The sequence below is a fragment of the Carassius carassius genome, chromosome 19 (assembly GCF_963082965.1).
Source record: "Carassius carassius chromosome 19, fCarCar2.1, whole genome shotgun sequence".
NCBI classification, from domain to species: Eukaryota; Metazoa; Chordata; class Actinopteri; order Cypriniformes; family Cyprinidae; genus Carassius; species Carassius carassius.
Window position 1 is genome coordinate 16,554,267 of NC_081773.1, and position 22,913 is coordinate 16,577,179.

General features: G+C 37.1%; 2 protein-coding genes across 3 annotated transcripts; both read left to right on the forward strand.

Annotated features, from left to right (window-relative positions):
• The first annotated feature begins 1,227 nt into the window (after positions 1 to 1,227).
• LOC132095191 (protein FAM124A-like) lies at positions 1,228 to 11,378 on the forward strand. 2 transcript variants are annotated; one of them, XM_059499995.1, is made up of 5 exons: positions 1,228 to 1,580; positions 2,055 to 2,093; positions 3,219 to 3,250; positions 6,571 to 7,334; positions 10,555 to 11,378. In XM_059499995.1, the coding sequence occupies exons 3-5, from the start codon at positions 3,235 to 3,237 to the stop codon at positions 11,335 to 11,337; spliced, it is 1,563 nt and encodes a 520-aa protein (XP_059355978.1). In that variant the 5' UTR covers positions 1,228 to 1,580; positions 2,055 to 2,093; positions 3,219 to 3,234; the 3' UTR covers positions 11,338 to 11,378. The 2 variants fall into 2 exon arrangements, with proteins under 2 accessions (XP_059355978.1, XP_059355977.1); XM_059499994.1 differs by lacking the exon at positions 2,055 to 2,093.
• Positions 11,379 to 14,370: 2,992 nt separating this feature from the next.
• On the forward strand, positions 14,371 to 22,598 carry serpine3 (serpin peptidase inhibitor, clade E (nexin, plasminogen activator inhibitor type 1), member 3). The gene is made up of 9 exons (XM_059499997.1): positions 14,371 to 14,962; positions 15,627 to 15,893; positions 16,021 to 16,254; positions 20,367 to 20,597; positions 20,696 to 20,894; positions 20,979 to 21,079; positions 21,206 to 21,292; positions 21,721 to 21,804; positions 22,508 to 22,598. The coding sequence occupies exons 2-9, from the start codon at positions 15,641 to 15,643 to the stop codon at positions 22,555 to 22,557; spliced, it is 1,239 nt and encodes a 412-aa protein (XP_059355980.1). The 5' UTR covers positions 14,371 to 14,962; positions 15,627 to 15,640; the 3' UTR covers positions 22,558 to 22,598.
• The last annotated feature ends 315 nt before the right edge of the window (positions 22,599 to 22,913 follow it).

The following is a 22,913-nucleotide window of genomic DNA, read 5'->3' on the forward strand; positions in this document are numbered from 1 at the left end:
TGCATCCTCCTGGCTTGAAACTGCACTTAAAAAAACTAGCTCCTGTGAACAGGTAAACTCCAAAAAATCTAAATCAACTGGTGGCCGATTAAGCAGATGGGTCAGTCGTGTGTGAAGTCTATCCATCACAGCATTCATTAGTAGTTCCTACGATTTAGACAGCAGTATAACAATTAGCAACATGCACATTATAGATTTGCTATAAAATGTATTAATTATATAGTTTAGCATCAGCTCAAAGCAGATACCATTTAATATGCTTAGACCTTTGAGCTGATGCCTAACATATACATAATTTTGAGCTGATGCTTAACATATAGACCTACATCCTTTCAATGAAAATGCCAAACCAGCCGAATCTGTTTTTCTTAACACCGAGAATGTCATAGTATGCAGTATTAACACACGGGAGGCGGGAGTCGGCTTAATAGTAGCCTACACAACTTATAAATTATTTTAATATAGGCCTACAACAATTGTTTATTATTATATATTTGTGTGTGCGTTAAAAGTACCATAACGGCGGCGAGGAAGATGCTGAGCCAAGTCAGAAAGTCACTCACGAAGGAGTTTGTTTCTCTTCTGGTGACTGGCGCGATAATTGAACCAATCAGATAAGAGTAAATCGAGAGTCAGCAAGAAGCTCATTTGATTGGCTACATGAAGAAGGTGGACCCGCCCTCCTCTTTCACGCTTGCAAAGCTAAGTCAGTGATAGAATCGTGCCAAAACTGTAAGCGCAGAAAGACGAACTGTGCAAACCAGGTTATTTCGGGAGCGTTTATCCTACGCACCCAACAAGTAATTTAGACGTTTGCAGCAGTTTATTTTTTAAACAAAGTTTGATTTTACGCAATTAATCTGTTTTGCAGTTCTTGACTCTGTTGCTTTCGCTTGCAAATTGATGTTCACAGACCTGCAGTACTTTTGGCCGCATCTGTGCGCTGAAACAGTGCCAAAAGTGTACACGCGGAAAAATGGAAGTCAGAAGAATGCAGATCCTTATTATTTTGCGTTAGCATGAAGCTGCAGTTTCACAATACATGAATTACACTTACGAATAACACTAAAATGCTGCAAATATTTTTTTCTTACACTTGAAAGTCGACTTACACCTTTACAAATCTTATCTTGCGCATGCAAATTTGATTTACGCTTGCAATCTTATTTACACTTTCACAAATTTTACCTTGCGCTTGCAATTCATTATGGCATAATTTTATCTTCATAGTCTCTTGGTCAATAAGTGCGTACTCGCTTTAACTGCGTTGGCCACCTGGGAGCGGTAAACGCGCCGCTATTGAGGTGCATGAACGGCGGTGACGCACAAGCTTCACGTCACGAACGAACCGGGTCAGTCAGACTCTGCGTGTCTTGTCACTACTATCTGTCCCTGTCACCGTTACTGGAATCGGTTTTTCATCCATGCTTTAACAAGTTTCGTCGCCTTCATTTTGTGTAGTGTAGGTGAGCGTTAAAGTGCAGGAGAGACGGGAGGTATGTGAAGTTACTGTCACTTTCACCAGAGATGGAGAATTCAGTTGAAGATGAGTGCGCTGATTCGGGAGCGGAGACCGGAGGGTGAGTAATGATACTCTCGCTTGTTTTATAAAGAAAATGAAATAGGCTACACAGGATAGGGAGTATAGTTATAGTGCACTAAATAGTATAGATATATGCTACAAATATAAGAATCTGATTCATTTCAAGTGAATTATTTGATGAGGATTCGGATACCTGAGCAGCGCAGGACAGGTCATCAATAAAACCATCAGACAGTGCGCTTTTTTGGATTTTTCTCGTTTGGTTTCTACCTCGTTTGGTCCGTTTCTTATTTAACCATCTGTTGTTTGGTATTAACACCCAAGACATCTGGCGCAGAGATTTACTGCTGGAAAGTAGCTTGAAAGCCAATGAGCTGAGGTATTAGGACATGCTGCTCAGGCTTTTTAGCACAAGAGAGTGTCAGAAGTAGCCAATATACTAATCACGTAAATTTAACTCTCTATTATCTCAAAGTCATGTATGATCTGTACCATCATTCTGTGATTTCAGCTGTGATCGATGAAAAGATGCATCCTGGGTTTTTTATAGGTAGGCCTATGTCATATCATAATGGCTGTTCTGTCTTGTTGGTGTAAGCTAGGTATGGTGATTTAGTAGATAGTAGACTATCTTCTCTGTCCTCTTCCATCTGTTTTTATGGTATATATCTGTATATCTGCTTTAGAATAATATTTATGTAGGTACGTTTTAAGTCATTTGTCCTGAAGAAAATGGCCTTGGTACCTTTCTAATGACTAACTCTTCAATTAGCTGATGCATTTATCCAAAGCCACTTACATTAAAACCATGAGCATCCTGGGTTTAAACTAATATGGTGATAGTTTTCTAATCTCAAATCTTATGTTGAGTTTGAACTACAACCTGTAATGTAAAAAAAAAAAAAAAAAACACTCTTAGAAATTATTATTCAGACCCAAAAAATTTGTTATTTGGTTGTGACGTGGCTGTCTTGGTGCTAAATGAGAGCTATCAGATGTTGTGTGTGGCTTATATCTTCATTTAGTTCATTTAACAACAGTAACTGTAAACTTAATTGATGGCTGTAAATCAGAGACTTTCAAAAAGGATGTTTTTTAATGATGCTTGTGAGTGCGTTGTTGAAGTGTGAACAATATGCAGATTACAGCATTAAATTAGAACATTTAAAATTCAAGTTTAACTACGTGGAATTTCCCTGTTCTTAAAAATAATTTAATACCCTGTTACACTGTTTTCACTACCAGAGAAACAGGAAAAAGACAGAGGGAGAGGAAAGGGAAAAGATTGACCAGAGAGCGATAAAAGAAAAAAAAAGAATGTACAATGTAACCCAAATGACTAGGTCACTATGTAAGACACATGGACATAAGTTATGAGATATGTCAAATAGGCCTTTTACTTTGTTTTTTACCTTCCTCATCTGAGAGAATAGACGGTTTCTGACACAAACCAGCAAGAAACAACATTTTATCATAACCTACATATATATGTGTGTAATACACTAGAGACATTACTACACACTAACACACACTGTATACCATGACACCCAGGATTGTTTATCCAGATGTAGGACCATCCCTTTGAAACCTTGGGATCCTAAATCACTGTAACAGTCTCTAACAAAAGTCTTTCTCTGTTTCTCTCTCCCCTTTCTGTCGTTCACGCTCTTCTCAGGTCTGACTACAGTCTTATGTCATCAGCAAGCAGTGAGTACATGCCACTTGTTTTTTATATTCTCCTTTATGCAGTTCAGATCAATTTTCCAACAAAACATGCCTTAATCAAACACATATTCGCCATATTTTGAAAAGCACATTACAATTTAGAAGAGGAAGATTTCTGTCATTTGACAACTGTTGCCATGACAGTCAGATGAGTTTGTTCGGGGAGTCACTGCTTGAAGTGCTTGGAGAGCTCTATCACCTCCGTTTGTTTGTTTGTGAGTGCCTGCTTATGTGTGTATCTGGGGCTGACCTTTCCTCGTGGCTGCGTCGGGCCCAGTCTGTTTCCCTATGGAGGGATTAATGGCCAATATTAGCCCATTAATCTGGGAAGCAGGAAACACTCCTCCTAGTGACAGTGCAGGAAGCACTCTCTCACTCACCCACTCACATGTAGACACACTCACCTACTCACACACACACACACTAAAACCTAGAGCCCTTCAAGGACACCACATAATAGACTGTGCATAATTTCTTGAAGAATGAAGAAAAGTGGTTCAATGTGGACTCAGGGAGAGAAAATGAAGAAAACAGAATGAGATGGTTTGAGGAATAATGGTAGATGTGGATAACTAGTGGGGCTGGAGAAGAAATAAATGCTAAAATTAGTCGATGTTGTTCTCACATATGAAAAAAAATAATTTGATGACAGGGTGCAATTTACAGTAGAATATTCAACAATTATGAATCAAAATAAATGTATTTATTGAATAATATGTAGTTTTATTTTATCCTGCTTATAGACATTAATTATTGTCTAGAAAGGGAGTTCTGTAGAATTTATTTACTGTCTATGTCTTTTCTTTGTCTGAGTACCTTTGCATGGATGAGAGATCTGTTTTTTTCCACCACATTTCCCCATATTGTTTCTGCGTTCTGTCTCTTTTTTAATGGCATGACAGTATGCTTTCTTGAAAGGCTGCCATTAATAACTGCTTAATGCTGCATCATCAGTCATGTCAGCATTTTGCCACTTCTGCAGCTCATCAGATTCTCTCTGTATCCATGTGCACAATACTTTCCTCAATATATCTTTGTTCACTAACAACTCAAGTGCAGATTCAGTGAAATCTGTTTCGCCCTTTTACAGTCTGGACACTTAACTGCACTGAAAAAAGGGCTTCATGTGGTAACATTTAAACTAATTTCAAAGAGTCAAAAATCAACCTTAAACAATTATGGCACACCAACAAATCGTTAGATCAGAGAGAAATAGCCACTTAAAGTAAAAATTGACACCAGATTGGAGTGTATATTAAGGAGGGTTAAGCTGGGGCTAAATATGGTGTCTTATTTAATGTTAGTTGCTTAAATCGGACAGCCAGATTACATTCCATTACAGACTCAACTCAGATTACAGATGGTTTAAAGTGATCGAGGCTTCTTGAATCTTCTTGAATTTTCAGAGTGACAGAACAATCATAATAAATAAAATGTAAAATGTAAAATGTAAATGGGAAAATATCACAGAATAACTATCAAACTATATATATATATATATATATAGATAGATAGATAGATAGATAGATAGATAGATAGATAGATAGATAGATAGATAGATAGATTATTTAGTATAAGTCATTAACACGATAAATGTGATAAATGCAAACTGGCCAATGTTTCAATGAAAACTAACATTTAAAAATACATTTTATTTTACGTTACCACTACCTTTGAGTGAAATCTATCAGATAACATGATTATGTTCAGTATCTGTGATTTCTCCTCAAAATTGCATCAGTAATAATTCAAATTATGCTGTTTCCTATAAATAGTGTCCTGTAAACAGTGTCTAAATAAACCATGTGTCTGCGGGGCAAAGTGCCCTAACATTCACATTTAATTTCTTCCAGCTGAAAGCGTTTGGTAATTAAAACATTAATAACTGGATCACATTAGGTTTGTTGTACGGCTGTCTGCATATGTTTGTTATTAAAGGTCATACTGTACAATAGAGAATGTGTTGTGTGTTTTTAAGTCTGAACAAGTACCTTTGCCTGGTGAACACACTGCTTGGTTTTTCCACACTGATCGATTGAAAGGATCCTTCATTGAACTCAGATGTGCGTCATTTACACCTGCAAGAGTGCAGTGCAACTAGAGAAGAATGTTTACTTGCGTGAGTGTGTTTTTGTGTGCAAGTGTGTAAGAGCATAGCGTTCCCTCGACCTCTGGTGCTCCCAACCTTAAACAACAAACAAAGTGGGACGGGTCCCATGAGTCAGGAGAGTTTGGGGTAAAAAAAAAAAAAAAAAAAAAGAGTAGGCAAAAAGAAAGAGGCAGCTGTCCATTTTCTGCCACTTTCTGCTATATTTGTTTTGTTTTTTTATATATATAAGAGAATAGCTACACAATTTTTCTCATAATATAATAACAACACAAAGAGTTTTCCTGCTGTTGTTGCTAGATTATGGCAGGGAGATGAATATATCAAAGAGGGGGTTTGAAGGATGTTACTCATAATGAAGAGACATCATGTGTTTTCACACGTCAGATAAATACAGTCATTAATGAAATTCTTTAATTGATGCTCTCAATGATATCGTTTTGCAACCACAAAACGTCACATTTGCCTTGAACACATTGTTAAGGGGGGCTTTCATGTACTTTTGTGCTCAGGGATATTTGTGCGTCCGTATGTGCACTCAGGGCTCACTGTGGTCAAAGATTCAGTGGAAGGCCAAACGTTTTTAAGAAGTCCTACAGGGAGCCAAAGCATTTCTCCAGGGTTACTAACCATCCACTAATGCAACTAATGAGGCTGCACTGTTCACTATATATCATTATTTATAGTGATATACAGGAGCGCATAGATGTAAAGATTTCATTCAGTCTTGAGAGCCAATCCATTTTCACTATTTTGTACTGTTCTTTCCTTTATAGATGTTCAAACCAAAGTAGTCTTACAGTGACTCCTGAGGCCAGAATAAAGCAGAACACACTAATACACCTAATACAAATAAAGGGAAGAACTAAGTGTGTTGTTGTTTTTTACTAGAATGTAGAACTTTATTTTCCTGTTAAACGTCTCTCTTGAAACCTATCCGAACTTCTCCACTCATTAAGCCAGCTCTTCCACCTCTTTCTTACAATCCACCACAATCTTGAGTTCACATCTCCCTCCATCCAATTCCATAAATTTTTTCTATTTTGATAATCTGTTCACTTTTACTTTTCACATAAACGAAGAAGAGATCTTCTTGCTGTTTCTGTTTCATCACAACTATAACTAACATATTGTAATATATGATATTAAATCAGTTTTGCTTCATATTTTTATGGATCATTTTCTCATCTTTTAGGTGATTTGTCCATGGGGGACCTACAAGATCCTTTCCTAGTTTCTATCCACATCATCACTGACCCTGGTCAGGCCAAAACGCTCCAGCAAGCTGCTGATCAGGTCCTCTCCTGGCTCCACCCTGATCTCACCCTCTTCAGGGTGTCAGAACGGGCAGGTGGTCTCTCTCGAAAGCGCAATGTCCAGTTGCAGCGCGTCACCGAACCACCATCGCACCAGCCAGCCTTGGCTGTAATCCTGTTTCTACAGGATGAATATAGAGGTGACGAGAGTCTTGAATGTCTCCACAATCAGCTGAGATGCCCACCGTGGCGATACCACCACACAGAGCGGGTGAACGGACGAGGCCTCTTACCATTCTCTCCAGCCAACCAGGACTTTGTTACACTTGCACCAGGCACACCACTATGGGCGCTTCGCCAGGTCCACTACGGCAAAGAAATTGTGCGCTTTACAGTCTATTGTCGCTACGAGACCTACAACGAACAGGTGCGTATGTACAGGCTGCTCCTGCGCCGAAGGCTAGCCCAGAAGAAGGAGGATTTCTGTTTCTGTGTAGTCTACTCCAACCCTGAAACAGAAATCCAGCTGTCATTCAAGCGCATGCCCCGTGGCCAGAACCTCATCCCCACTGAAAATGCTGTGATGGAGATCAGAGTGAGGGATGTCGGTGAACTTGTGCCACTGCTGCCATGTCCCTGCACGCCTATCAGCGACATCCGCTGGCAAACAAATGATTATGACGGGAACAAAATATTGCTACAGGTACGACACAGAATATATTATTAGAAAATATATCTCAAAGCAATGACATTTTGCATGTATATATATATATATATATATATATATATATATATATATATATATATATGTATATATATATATATATATATGTATATATATATATATATATATATATATATATATATATATATATATATATATATATATATATATATATATATCTTAAACATTGCATGAATGTTATTTTAATGAACTGTCAGCAGTAACCCTAGTGTTCTAAAGTATTGTAAGTTGCAGTATATATATTTTACATAACGTGATATGAACTCTTAATAAATGAGACTCTACATTAAATGTTTGTGCTAAATAATTTTCACACACCACAGGACAGTTAGTGAAGGTGAAATTGTGAATAAAATGTAAAACGAAATATACATATATTTATATATATATATATATATATATATATATATATATATATATATATATATATTCATATGTATTATTCATACATGATAACCTAAATTTGTAATGTTGGATTAAAAAGCACAATATGTTATGCATCAATTGCCAATAAACCTTTTGAAACCTTTTACTATTAGAAAAACCTTTTGCAAACTTTTTATGAGTTTTTGCAAATTAATTACTACTAACTAGGTAACAATAGTCAAATCAGGTTAACATGGGACGTGGTAGTGTCAAAATCAGTTATCCCAAACTAATTGCATTACATTATATATTTTCTGTGGGATTGAGTAGTTCATTCATAGTTTTAAACATGTCTTATATTTAGATTTTCTTATATATACTACTTTTAATTTTGAATGATGTATTGTGATTCATCTCTTAGTTGCTTTGGTTTCGAGGCTTAGGACTCTTTATTCAGAAATTTTCTTTCATGCCTATGGAGAAAAATAATGAGGAAAATGCCATAACTCCATAACTCAGGTCCCTGGAATCACATGTGAGCTCTGTAATGGTGGTTGTCTCTGCATAAATCACCTTCAGAGAGCAGCTCATATTCTTTGAATCTCTTGCTGTGGCGTCCTGAGGGTGTTTTGGTAGAAACCAAACAAACCAAAATTGAAAAAAGGGAAGCAGCGCGACCTTCCCTTCCTGAGTTGTTACCTAGTTACTGTAGAAAACTGCTGCTAGTCACTACACAGTTTTGAGCCAAATTGATATTGAGCTCAGGTTCAGCCCAGGCAACTGAACAGAGCATTACTGCTTAAACACCCCACAGAATTGCATACAGGGGAAAAAATAGTATGCAAACACCAAGGCATTTGCATAAATTGTACACATTTTTTTTTTTTTTAAATGCGTCCTGGTTCGGATCCAAACACCTCTGGCCTTTTGTGTTTGTGTGTTTATGTGTGTGGAAAGACTGTACTCAATGTAAAAATATTCAAACAAACCAAATGAACTAACACACAAGCACATACAGGTCAATTCTGCCTGACCTGGATTAACTGCGATCAAAGCAGGTCTGGCTCTCTGTCACTACAGCCTCATTACTAATCAACCCCTGCTGGTGCCAAATGGCACAGAGAGGATTTCACACATAATACACTTTATGTCTCAAATGGAGAGAAGCTGAACTGGTTGTACATTCAGACACATAGACAAGCTCTCTCAATTTACCCAAGTCCCCTCAGAATTTATGGACTATAATCTGCTGCTGAACATTTGAAACATTTAATGTTTGGAAAACAACAGGGACGGGAGTATATTAAATATGAGTAATGGCTGCTGAAAAATTGTCTTTGCTATGACAGGAATAAATTTATAAAAGCAGAAAACAGTACATTTTATATTTGACAAATTGACATCTTTTACTGTATTGTTGAAAACATAAATATGAGATTATTTTCACTTTAGAACAGTATTGTAAATACGCAAGATAATGAAATAATGACAACATTTTTACGAAACTATAAATTTGTTTACACACCAAAGAAAATTTTACTCAAATTTGGTGCTCAATGAGTTCATAATTTTCATACAGGGAGATATCTACTATTTTGAGGGATATACAGTACATACAGAATGAATATAATGGCTTATAATGAAAGAAATGTATGAATGTGGAAAACCTGGGAAATGTGTGAGTGGAACAGTGAGGAAGAAGGGCACAATGAGGCTCAAAGATGGATGGAAAACCAAATAAAGCAACAGAGGGAAATGATTGAGGGAGAGGTAGAGGGATGGAGGGAATGTGCAGTGAGGTGTGAAGCAGAAAACAGTGGAACTCTGTTACTCTAATGCACACACACTCAACAATTCTTGCTAGGTTTAAAGATACATTTTCCTCTTTCTCTCTCTCTCTTTCCTCTCTCTCTCCCTCTCTCTCTCTCTCTCTCTCACACACACACACACACAGGTATACAGTTACCTTATCAAAGCCACATTCCTACATTGTGTTTTGCTTGGCATTTGCAGGAACATGGTTCCCTTTCCCAAGCTATTTTTGTTTAATGTCAAACTATTTTGACAGCTCACTGCAGATATGTTGTTCATCATATTGCCACGTGAACAGTTCAAGATTTAAAGCAGCTGCTTTTTAACTTGTTTTGCTTTAATATCAGATTTTATATCAACATAGATTGTCAAATGGCAACTGAATATGTATTATACATGAGCTAAACAAAATATCCTTAATATCACACATTGAGGTTTACTGTTACAGTTTTTGCTGTATTTTCGATCAAATAAATGCAGTCTTGGATACCATTATTAAAAAAAAATTATACACGTTCCAAACTTCTAAATGGTAATGTTTGTGTAGATTTTATCAATATAATACGGTCCCACTTTATATTAGATGGCCTTAACTACTATGTACTTACATAATTTAAAAAAAAAGTACAATATACTTATTGTGTTCCTATTGTATTGCAAAACGCTTTTGTTGGTTGTTTAGTTGTATGGGTAGGTTTAAGGGTGGGATAAGGTGTAAGAGATGGGTCAACTGTGTAATTATAAATGTAATTACAGAAATACATTGCAGATGTGATTACATGCAGGTTTATATATATATATATATATATATCTGTACAGTGTAAAATCATGTATGTGCACTAAGTGCATTGCATCAAATGATTAATTTAAATGTAAGAACTTAGTAGTTAAGGCCACCTTTATTTGGGACCAAATTAAAATAGGTACTAGGATCTTCAAAAATGGTGTCCTGAACATATTAATTGCACATAAATTCATGCTCTCATTTTGACTTTGTCAGGTTCAAGGTTCACGGTATTACCGCAAGCACACTATTGCAAAGTTCTGTCACCTTCCTCCTGATGATCCTCCGGTTACCTCCCCTCCTCCACCCGAGCTGCCCCCTCCACCTCCTCCACCATACGGCCGCGGGCCCGCCTCTTATCGAAATCGCCGTTATCACCGGAACTCATCGCGTTCGCGAACCCAGACCCTTCCATCTCCGGTCACCTCCAGGACGCCCACGCTGTGCGATCAGGAGGGCCGCATGGAGAGCCTCCAGAGGGATGTGGAGCTCTTACGCGCGGGATGGACAGGCCACCGCACACAGTCCCTCTTTTCTCTGCCTACAGACGAGTCCCGCTCCTCGTGTGCCTCTCCTTCAAGCTTCCGTCCTCGCTGCTACTCTTCAATGGCCGCTCCAATTTTCCGTGTCAATGTCGATACACTAGTGGGAGCCGAAGAGACAGATGTGGACACGGGACAGACCATCAGCGGCAGCTCTGTGGACCTATCGGTGGTCTCAGGTTATTCCCATCCACAGCTGAGGCCCCATTTAAAGGCCCCAGCACTGCGACCCAAGTCCGCTCCTCCAACAGATCGAGGTCTTGACTTTGCTGATCTGAACTATAATAATGCCTCCTCCATAAGACAGACTCCTGTGCCATCTAGAGCACAGAGCATCTCTGCTAAATCCACACCTTGTGTAGTACACAAACCACAGCCAAAGAATGTGAAAGATGTGTTGCAGGACAAAGGGCAGCAGAACAGCAATGGCATTGTGACTGTAGATGATTGTAATTAAGAAGGCATTGCGGAGGAAGAGCAAGAATTTTATATCTGACACGTACAGGACAATCACCTCATCAGCCTGCATGCAGGTCTTAAAGGGGAAATTTTGAGGTTATTCACACGAAAACACATGGTAAACACTATATGTGCACAAACATGTGCATTGACTTTCAATGGAGGGACAGAAACATAGGTTTAATTAAAATATCAAATTTTGGGTTTGGGATGACAAGAGGTTGAGTCAAGGATGACAGAATTTTTTGGGTGAAATATATTTGAGCTTTTGTTCTACAGTGAATTTGTTTTTATTAGCAATAGGCCATCCTTAAGAATGTGCATTCATAATGATTGACTTAAAGACTGAATCAAACTGACTTATATTTGTTGTATGATGTGGTATTCTGTAGTGTTTCGTCATAGTTGTAATAACAAAAGGGATTCATTGCTTATGTCAGAGTGTTCGGCGAAGAATGAATGAAAGAATGAAACTCTGTCACCCAGTGGTTTAAAATGGTAACTACACAGCAGCTAGACATGAGGCGGGTCACTCATTATTAGAGATGATATAGTTTCACTATTTGTTCCATGTAAGAGTTTAAGAAAATTGTGTTTTTTTATCTGAATGTAATGATTTACATTATCACACATTTTAAATGATATGTAATTATTTTGTTCTAATGACCTCTCAGTGACAGATGTCAGTGCCCTGTGCAAAATATCAGTGATTATATGGATAGACAAGAAAATAATCAAGGAACTCATTAATGTCTGTGTTTACAAATATACAATTATGGTGTGAATTACTTGCTGTTGATGTTGTAAAAACAAAACCCAAATAATTATTATGGTTATTACAGGGGTTAGCAGCTGTTTCTCTGAGAAAAAAAGAAATAAATAAAATAATGAACTGTGGGAAGCCGCATACTTTTACAACAATTGGTCACTGGGTTGTGTTATAAATTGTTTAGAAATTCTTTTTCCAAGTGCATTGCATCTTGTGCATAATGTTGCCAATATGTTCATGTTGTCATGCACGGGGTACAAGTCTTACACTTCATTCTAGTAATATGCAGCTTGTTAATCAAACCATTACTATCATTTACCTATATAAATCTTACAGTTCTTTTCAAAACTTGGTTCAGTGTGGGGTCAAAGATGTTCATGTTTCATTACAATCATGTAACTTGAACACATACAGGACAGCCCTTGTGAGTTGGCCCTCTCTCAGTGCCAGATCACTCCCCACACGTTCCCAGCTAATCCCATGAGCGTACCTGGCACATCGCTCTGGCGACACCGCCTCTCAGTGCTACTGCGCTCCGGCTCTGGACTGGGATTCTGGTAATCCACTCCAGCAGCCATAGAGCTACAGAAATAGGGCAGGAGGGGTGAACGACGGCGAGTAGTTCCCTGCTAGAACATAAGCCAGGTCTAATAAAGTCCATTTCTGTGAAGCAGCTACCTCGATGACTATTAATATGCAGCTAATTAGGAGTTTATCAAGGCAAAATTTGTAGTTAATAGTTACTTAATAGTGAGAACTGGTCTCTAAACTAAAGTGACCAATATAACTTATATAGCTGAATAACAGTAATTAATTTAAACCTTCTACTATCAATGTGTATTAAAAGACACATTTATTAATATTTGTAACAGTAATGATGAATATCATTAGCAGATATTAGTATTAGTACTTACCTTTTATTATTAATAATAATAATAATTACTACTAAAGTTAATAATAATTACTACTATTAACAGGAATAGTATAGCAATTCATTTCAAAATAAAAAAGTTATTATTATTGCATACTATAGCATAAGTAGTACTGCTTACCCTATTAATAATAATAACTTCTACTATTAATGTGTATTAATATACACATGTATTAATATTTATAACAGTGGTGATGCATATTATTAGTATTCATACTCACCTTATATTAATACTAATAATTACCACTATTAAGGTGGTATTATTATTACAACCATCACCATCATGGCACTAATATATTAAATTATTATCATATAATGCAATCCACTACACTTAATTGTGAGAATGTAATTCTGAACCTGCAGTAGTATGTCGAGGCAGTGAATGTCACACACTCTGATAGGGTATTTCCACTTAAAACAATCCAATTATAAGTTAAGGGGCTAAAGAGTGTTTTTGAGATATTTTTAAAAACTTTTAATGTTTTAGTTCATTAATATTTCACCCATTAAAGAATTTTCCCTATTCAAAGTATGTTTGCGTACTAACTTTTAAATATCAACCTCGAGATGAAAGGGACGGCGTTCCTTTGGGTGCATTGTTCTTGCCCAAGTGACCGTGACTTTCCCATCATCATTTCCCTTCTTAAAAATTCAAGTTTCATGGATGGAATACTGGAATTAAAGAATCTGTATTCTCCACTGATGGCTGCCAAGTTGGTTCTACTAATTAACATGCCTTCTGATGGGCACCGTCCAAATACCTGATGCTTACTGATCATTTCCCACTTGCTGTTTACCATGGGAAAAATGTTTATTCAATCCATTAGGGTAATTTGTGGAAACTTCCACTTACAGTGGAGATCTGACTTTGACAATATATAACAGTTTTTTAAAATAAATATTCGCTAACACTTTAGTATAGGGATAATGTCTCAGTACTAACTAGTTGCTTATTAGCATGCCTATTATTAACAAAAGATATTGGATTTTTATTAGCACTTATAAAGCACATATTCTGCATGACCATGTTCTACATCCCTAATCCAGTACCTAAATTTCACAAATATCTTACTAACCAACTGAACCTTAAACTAAAGTGTGACCAAACATTCTTTTGTTTCTTTCTTTATTAAAGAATCCTGAAAAAAAAAAAAAAATTCCGCACAGATATTAAGTACATCCATCTAACATGATGATAATAATAAATAAATGCAATTCTTGAGTACCAAATCAATACATTAGAATAATTTCTGAAGGATCATGTGACACTGAAGACTGAAAATGTTAAAATATATATATATATATATATAAAGAGTAATATTTCACAATATTGCTGTTTTATTTAGTTTTGTTCAAATACATGCAGCTTGGTAAATATAACGCTTTTTTCAATCAATCAGTAATTATAGTGTATAGAGATGTTAACAGTTTGGTAAAGCTCACACCTTGGCATTGATCACATGAGAATTTTAAATGTTTAATAGCATCTCTTGCAGAAATGCTGATGCAGCATCCTGGGATGGCATTTGCTCACTCTATCAAAAGAACAAGCTGCTTGTGTAATGACTTCCTCTCTCTATTATATGTGTTTGTGTGTGTGTGTGTGTGTGTGTGTGTGTGTGTGTGTGTGTGTGTGTGTGTGTGTGCGGCTGAACTTGTGGAGTGCGGATTTGCTGGTCGAGCGCATGCCTCCCTCTGCCTGGCTCCTTATAGCGCCGGGCGGGAGGCAGGAATTCTGACCGAGTGGTACGGACATCGCCGCCGGAGACCACAAACACGAAGCTCTCCCTTTAAACAAGGTCTCATGATCGACAGCTCTTTCAATCAGTTGTCCTGGCGTGGAGGATCAGGGCGAACGCACATCCTCCTCGACTGAGCATCAGGAGCAGCTGACACTCAACCAATCCAGAGGACGAGCGGCAGGTCAGAAGTTCCTAAATATTTTCATTCAGTCATACATTTTAATATTTTTTTTCTTTTTTTAAATTATACTATATAAGTAAGAAGTACTTTTAAATAGTTAAATTCAATCGTACATTTGAATTATATTTTGTTTTAATTAGTATTTTTTTTCTTATACTATATATTTTTTATATATTTATTTTAATTATAGGCCTATTTTGATCAATATCAATACAAAACTATATAAATGTAGCAAGGATTTCTGTTCAGAAGTTTAATTTCATTATTTTCATATTGAGATGTACTGTTTCATGTTGCATTAATATTGGATATATGGAGGCTGTGGCATAGTTCACCCAAAACTGAAAATTATGTCATAATTTATTTTTATTTATTTATGTATTTATTTTTTGGTAAATTATCCTGTATTTTTTTTTTTTACATTCATTCAGAATACAGGCCACACATCAGTGCAATCAAAATGCTAATCTTAAAAATAAATGGGTGATATTAGTAGTATTTTGTACTGAATAAACATAGGGTTAGACCAACAAAAGTAATTTATTAGGTTATCTTTGATAGATATCAAATACATTATCTATATTTTATTATTTCAACTTGTAACCACATCCATGAATAATTTCTGAGCTTTTCTGGAAAACAATAATAATTTTGCACTTGGCAGATTTTGACCTGTTGATGATGCATCAGCTGTCTGTGACTTCCCTGTTGCTCTGTTTGTGGCTGCTGGAGCGCTGCCATGGCAACAGCCACAATGATCTGCACACACAGTTTGGCATCAGCCTCTACCAAACAATCACAGAGATGGAGAACAACTCCAACCTTATCGTGTCCCCAGCCAGCGTCTCATTGTGTCTGGGTCTTCTGCAGTTCGGTGCCAGGGGAAACACTAGAGCACAACTTGAGGAAACTCTGGGATATGACGTGAATGGTAAGAGGAAAATAGCGGCACACCTGTAATCTGTATGTTGTTTTCCTAAATAGTTAAAAATATCAATTTTGTCGAATGCTTGAAAAGTTAACATGACAGTTTTGATGATACAATGGTCTCCTTGCAGATGCTCGAGTGCAGGACATTCTGTCTCAGCCACAAGGAGACCTGGGTAATTCCAGTGATAGGGTGCGGCTTCAGCTTGCCAATGCCTTATTTGTCCAAAGTGGTGTGAAACTCCTGCCAGAATTTACCCAGCATGCCTTGGGATGGGGTAACAGTAGTCTACTGAGTGTAAACTTCAGTAATCCAAACCAAACTCATAGTCGGCTACAGCAATGGACACGTTCCCAGAGTAAAGGTGAGCTTATATTGACTAACAGTCAAAGCAGTTTCCCTAAAACCACCACATATTCATCATTTAGATTTAGATTGTTTCCAATATCATTTTAAGTGATGGATATATATGGCCTACAAAAATATACCCCAACATAAATATACATTTTTATAGTTTTATGTAAATACTGTACATATGATGTAAAATTAAATACTGATTTGAATTTACATATGATTATGATTTTAAAATATAATTATGATTATTAAATATTGATTCGAATTTATATATATATATATATATATATATATATATGTGTGTGTGTGTATATAAAAATTGTATATTATTATATTATTATTACATTTAAAATGTAAAAAATTCGATATGATTTGAAATTAAATATAATAATTAATTTAAAATATAATTATGTAAATATATATTTACATTTACATTTAATTTCGCAGAATCTTTTATCCAAAGTGACTTACAAATGAGGAGAACAGTAGAAGCAGTCAGACGAATGAGAAAGCAACATTATACAAGTGCTGTGACAAGTCTCAGTTAGTCTAGCACAGTACACATAGCTATGGTTTTTTATTTTAATAGAATAGAATAGAATAGAATAGAATAGAAAAGTGCTAGTATTAGTTTGTCAGGTGCTGCAGAAAAAAAGGTGTCTTTAGACGTTTTTTTGAAAATGGCCAAAGACTCAGCTGTTCAAATTGAGATAGGGAGGACTTTCTAGCAGCTGGGCACAGTCCAGGAAAAGGTCCGTGATAACCATTTTGCACCTCTTTGGGATGGAACAACAAGGTGTCATTCACTTGCTGAACGCAAGCTTATAGTTTAGGTATATTGGTGCAGCGTGAATTGTTGTCTTGTAGGCAAACATCAGTATCTTGAATTTGATGTGAGCAGCTATTGGTAACCAGTGTAAACTGATGAAGAGAGGTGTAACGTGTTCTTTTTCAGCTATTTAAAGACCACTCTCGCTGCTGCATTCTGGATCAGTTGCAGAGGCTTGATAGTACATGTGGGAATGCCCGCCAAGAGAGCATTACAACAGTCCAGTCTGGAGAGAACAAGAGCTTGGACAAGGAGTTGTGCAACTTGCTCTGATAGGAAGAGTCTAATCTTCCTAATGTTGTATAAGGCAAATCTGCATGACGGGGCCATTGTAGCAATATGGTCTGTGAAGCTTAAGTAATCATCGATCACAACTCCAAGGTTCCTGTCTTTCCTGGAAGGAGTTATGGTCAATAAACCAATTTTATAGAGAAGTTGTGATGAAGTGCTGGGTTGGCTGAGACCACGAGCAGTTCTGTTTTAGCAAAGTTTAGTTGAAGGTGATTGTCCTTCATCCAGCTAGAAATGTCTCTCATACAGGCTGCAATGCGAACAGCTACCATCAGATCAACTGGTTGTAATGAGAAGTAGAGTTGAGTGTCATCAGCATAGCAGTGATAAGAAAAGCCATGCTTCTGAATGACAGATCCTAATGATGACATGTAGATGGAGAAGAGAAGAGGTCCAAGCTCTGAGCCTTGAGGAACCCCAGAAGCAAGAAGTTTTGACTTAGAAACCTCAGCCCTCCAAGACACCCTGAAAAACCTACCTGAGAGGTAAGATTTGAACCATTGGAGTGCGGTTCCTTAGATGCCAATCTTTATCAGGGTGGACAGGAGGATCTGGTGGTTAACTGTGTCAAAAGCAGCAGACTGATCCAGCAAGATGAGTACTGAGGTTTTGGAAGCTGCTCTTGCCGGTCTCAGGGCTTCAGTAACTGAGAGCAGGGCAGTCTCAGTTGAGTGGCTGCTTTTCTTTCGCTCTTGTAGCCAGATTGGTTGTTGTCCAGGAGGTTTTTCTGTGCAAGGAACATAGAGAGTTGGTTGAACACAACTCACTCAAGTGTCTTTGCTATGAACAAAAAAGGGATACCGGTCTCTGTAAGTGCTGGATTTAGGGAGGATTTCTTAAACAGTGGGATTATCCGATCCTGCGTAAATGCTGTAGGAAATGTACCAGTGTGAAGAGAGGTATTGATAATGTGAGTAAGCGGAGGTATGACTGTAGAAGAAATGGCCTGAAGTATGTGAGTGGGGATAGGATTTAGTGGACAAGTAGTAGGATGATTGGAAAGGATAGGTTTGGAAACATCTGTCTCTGAGAGTGGAGAGAAGGAGGAGAGAGAGTATGTACTTGTCGATATGAAGTTATCATCAGTTTGTGGTAGGGAGAATTGATCATTGATGATTCTTGTTCTATTTATGAAGAATATTGCAAAGTCATCAGCTGTAAGAGCTGATGAAGTTGGGGGGGGCACAGAGAAGAGAAGAAAAAGTTTTGTAAAGTGTGTCAGAGTCAGAACAGTTTTTAATTTTGTTTAGCAGTGGAGACAATTGCAGAGATGGAAGAGGGGAGTGACTGATAAACACTAAGGTCAGTCAAAGTTTTTTGATTCGTGCCATTTTCTCTCTGCTGCCTAGAGCGATGTTCACGGAGAACATCGGACAGCCATGAGGCAGAGGGGATAGTACATGTTGGCCTGGATGAAAGGGGGCAAAAGTTGTCTAAGCAAGATGTTAGAGTGGAGCAGAAAGTGTCAGTAGCACTATTTGTGTCCAGTGCTGAAAACTGAGAGGGTGAAGGAAGTGAGGATGAAACCATGTGATGAGGAAATGGTCTGAGCTGTGTAATGGAGTAACTAAAGTGTTGTCAGTGGATCAATAGCGTGTGTAAATGAGGTCCAATTGGTTACCTGATTTGTGAGTAGCCATAGTATCTTGCTTGAGATCAAATGAGGTGAGCAGAGTGTTGAAGTCAGCAGCCTGGGGTTTTTCTAGGTGGATGTTGAAGTCACTGAGCAGTACCAAAGGAGTACCATCCTCAGGAAAGTTTGATAGTAACAACTCCTCCAAAAAGTTACCCAGTTGACATAGGGGATGATAAATAACTTCAAAGTGGATTTTGACAGGTTGGGTAATAGTAATTGCCTGTGAATTAAATGAACTGTTGCCTGTAATAGATGGTAGAAGATCAAATTTCCATTCATTTGAGATAAGTAGACAAGTACCTCCACCCCTCCCATTCATGCGAGGGGTGTGGGAAAAAGTGAAATTATTGAAGAAAAAAAAAGTCACTTTTATTTTTTTTTTATTATTTTTTTTTTACAGCAGACTGGCAGTTCCAGAGACCAAATAGAATAGAGAGTAAAGATGTTGAGGACATAGGGACAGACCGTAGATTATTAGGATTGGCCTGCCTCCAACATACAGTGGGTGCTTTTCGAGTGTTAAGGTGGTCGCACACCGGACGAGAAGTGCAGTGCCAGGTCTAGAACAATTCGCATAAGTACAAAACACGACATAGCTGGGCGCCGTGGACAGATGCAGAATGGCACCACCAGTGTGTGTATAGGCCTACTCATTAAAAATAATGTGTTCGAATTTTGGCTCCAGGCAATGCGGCACTATGCTTCTCATCCGGTGTGTGACCTCCTGTAGTAATAATAGTTGAGATTTGAAAGCACATAGTGAAGTCACGTGATATGCACTAAAATCTATTGAGAACAGACTACAAAATATACAAATGATGTCCTCTTCATATGTCAAATTAAACATTGATTAGAATTTAAATATAATTACGAATTTAGAATATAACTTTTTATGTACAGTATATATGTGCAATGTGCAATTAAATATAATTGACTGTCAAATATATATATGTAAATATATATTATATAAATATAAATATAGATTTCCACAGTGTAAAAAAATATATATTTTTTTACTATGTAAAAGTTAATATTGATTAGAATTTAAATATGACTTTTAAATGTAATTATGTACATATATGATAAAAATAAATATTATGCCAAATTAGATATTGATTTGAATTTCAAATATAATTATGTAAATATAAATTATTTTAAATTAATTCGAAATGTCATGTTTAATTGTGTTACTTGCAATTCTTTGTAATTCTGTGTAAAATTTTCACTTCACAAATTTTTTTTAAATTGTTTCTACACCAAATATTTTTCAGACACATGAAACTATAGTACATGTAGGATATGAAGGATATATACTGTATGTTTTCATATAAATTATTAAGTGTAAGTGTATGATTTTTTTCTAAAGCTGATGACCATCTCCAGACAAAAGAGGAACAGCTTCAGTCCAGTGAGTCCCAGGAAGAGGACTCCAGGCAAGACAGTTTACTGCACATGGCCCTTCTGAGCACGGTGGTGTTTCACGGTGCCTGGCAGAAACAGTTTCTCTTCACTGACACCCAGAACCTGCCCTTCAGTCTCTCAGATGGCAGCACAGTCAAAGTTCCGATGATGTACCAGTCAACTGAAGTCAATATTGGTAAGGGGAGGAATAAGACAGACACCAATACAAGAGTTGGATGGAAGCCTATATTGTTCTGCTAAGAGCGTATATATTTACCTGTCCACCTGTCTTAGGGCATTTCCGCCTGCCGTCCGAGCAGGAGTACACAGTGCTGGAGCTTCCGTACTTGGATCGCTCACTCAGGCTACTGGTGGCCTTACCTAGTGACCGGAAAACCTCTCTTTCCCAGCTGGAAAAGCAGCTCACGGCCCATGCTTTGGGACTGTGGGATACTGGATTAAGACGCACTAAGATGGATGTATTTCTGCCCAGGTAACTGCATGCAAAAAAAATAAATAACTTATCAAATATTATGTTATGCAAACTGGATATATCCTTGTTGTGTGTGTATTTTAGATTTAAGATGCAGAGCAGGTTCAATCTGAAGCCTGTTTTACAGTCTCTTGGTGTCTCTGATGTCTTCAGTCCCTCAGCTGCTGATTTTAGAGGCATCTCAGGTAGGACAGTTAAGCTGAAAACAATTTATACCAGTCATAGATGCTGAGAAATAATCACAAACACCATCAGTTTAAATCAGTGATTCATTCTGTGGAGATTAAGCCTTCTGTTCGATATGCTTACAGATGGAGAAGGGCTTTTTGTATCAGAGGCTTTCCATGAAGCAAGAATAGAAGTGACAGAGGAAGGGACAAAAGCAGCTTCAGCTACAGGTGTGACAATTTGCTTGAAAAAAAAAAAAAATCAAAATCCATCCTGCTCTAAAGAGCTTGAGCATTTGAGCAGCAGATGATAAAACTGCAGCGCATGCTTATAATAAACACAACATTATCATCCACTGATGTAGTTATATCAAGCCTCAAGTCATTGTTAAACAAATAAAAGAAACATTATTCTGTTGTGAAGAAGACAAAAGCACATCTGAATATTACCAAATATTAGCCTTGATTTATTTATTCTTTTTTAAGTGGTAAGATGGTATCTTTTATATGCTCAGCAAGGCTACTCCCTGGTGTATGTGTACCTGAGAATCAGTTGTAGTCAACAGATGGGAGATAGTTGAACAGACTGTTCAAGCTGTGAATCGGCTGGGAAATAGCTGATGACCGAGCTTTCTTTCTTCCTCTATTTTTCTTTTTAGCAATGGTGCTACTGAAAAGATCCCGATCAGCGGTTTTCAAAGCAGATCGACCATTTCTCTTTATCTTATGGCAGATGAGTACAGGTAAATACTAAAATCTGCAATTGTCACTGATAGCATGCATTCTTAAAATGACTCTACCCTGACATTAAATTGTATATAATGTCCAAACATTTGCGGTCAGTAAGATTCTTTAATGTTTTTGACAAAGTCTCTTTAGGCACACCAGGGCTTCTTACTAATGTTAAAAACATTTGTGCTATTCACGACTGTTTTGTGACATTATAAATTTCATTATAAATATCTAAAGGAATGAATCCTTTCTAAATAAAAGTATTAATTTCTCTCTCTCTCTCTCAAAAAAGGTAACATTATTTTAAGGTGTAATTGTTACACAAGTAACATGTACTTACTATAATAATACTTAATTAGGCATAATTACATGCAAGTAACCCTTAGCCAAATCCTAACCATATAGTGAGTACATATAGTTAGTTTATATTACTCTGTACTTAAATGTATAATTATACTGTAATAAGGAAACCTTAAAATAAAGTGTAATCAAAAGGAAAAAGCTGAGCCAAAATGTTTGTGTATTGTACCTAAGAGAGAGAGAGGCCAATTATATTTACATTTAGGGACTAAATTTGTTGCAAATGTAATTCTCCATAGAGTGATCAACCGTCATAAACCATGTTATTAGTCTACATGAACCCACACAGATCTGCATGACATCTGTTCTGTGACGTTGGAGAATCAGTTTCATTTGTAGGTTTTTACTTCACAGGGTCATTGCTGTTTATAGGTCGAGTTCTGAATCCAGCTGAGATGTCTTGAGATGATACATGCAATCACGACTGCTTCAAAGGACATATACATTTTTATGATTTTGTCAACTCAACACACCCCTCCCTCATGGGTGGGGGGGTCAGAGGGATATCTGAGGACTGTTAGGAGGGTCCACTGACACTTCAGGAAGAGGGACAAGACTTTTGTACATATCTGTAAATAAAATTTTATTACATCAGGGTTTTTGCACTTCAAAGTGTCCGCTGTCATTTTTTCCCATCTGCTCTCAATAAATTTCCTAAATTCCGATGGAAATGTTTTGTTACCATCAGTTCACGGATCTTAGAAATAAGAACTCTGTCAAGTACTGAGCCACACATTTAAAAACTGTTGAAATTTGTGAG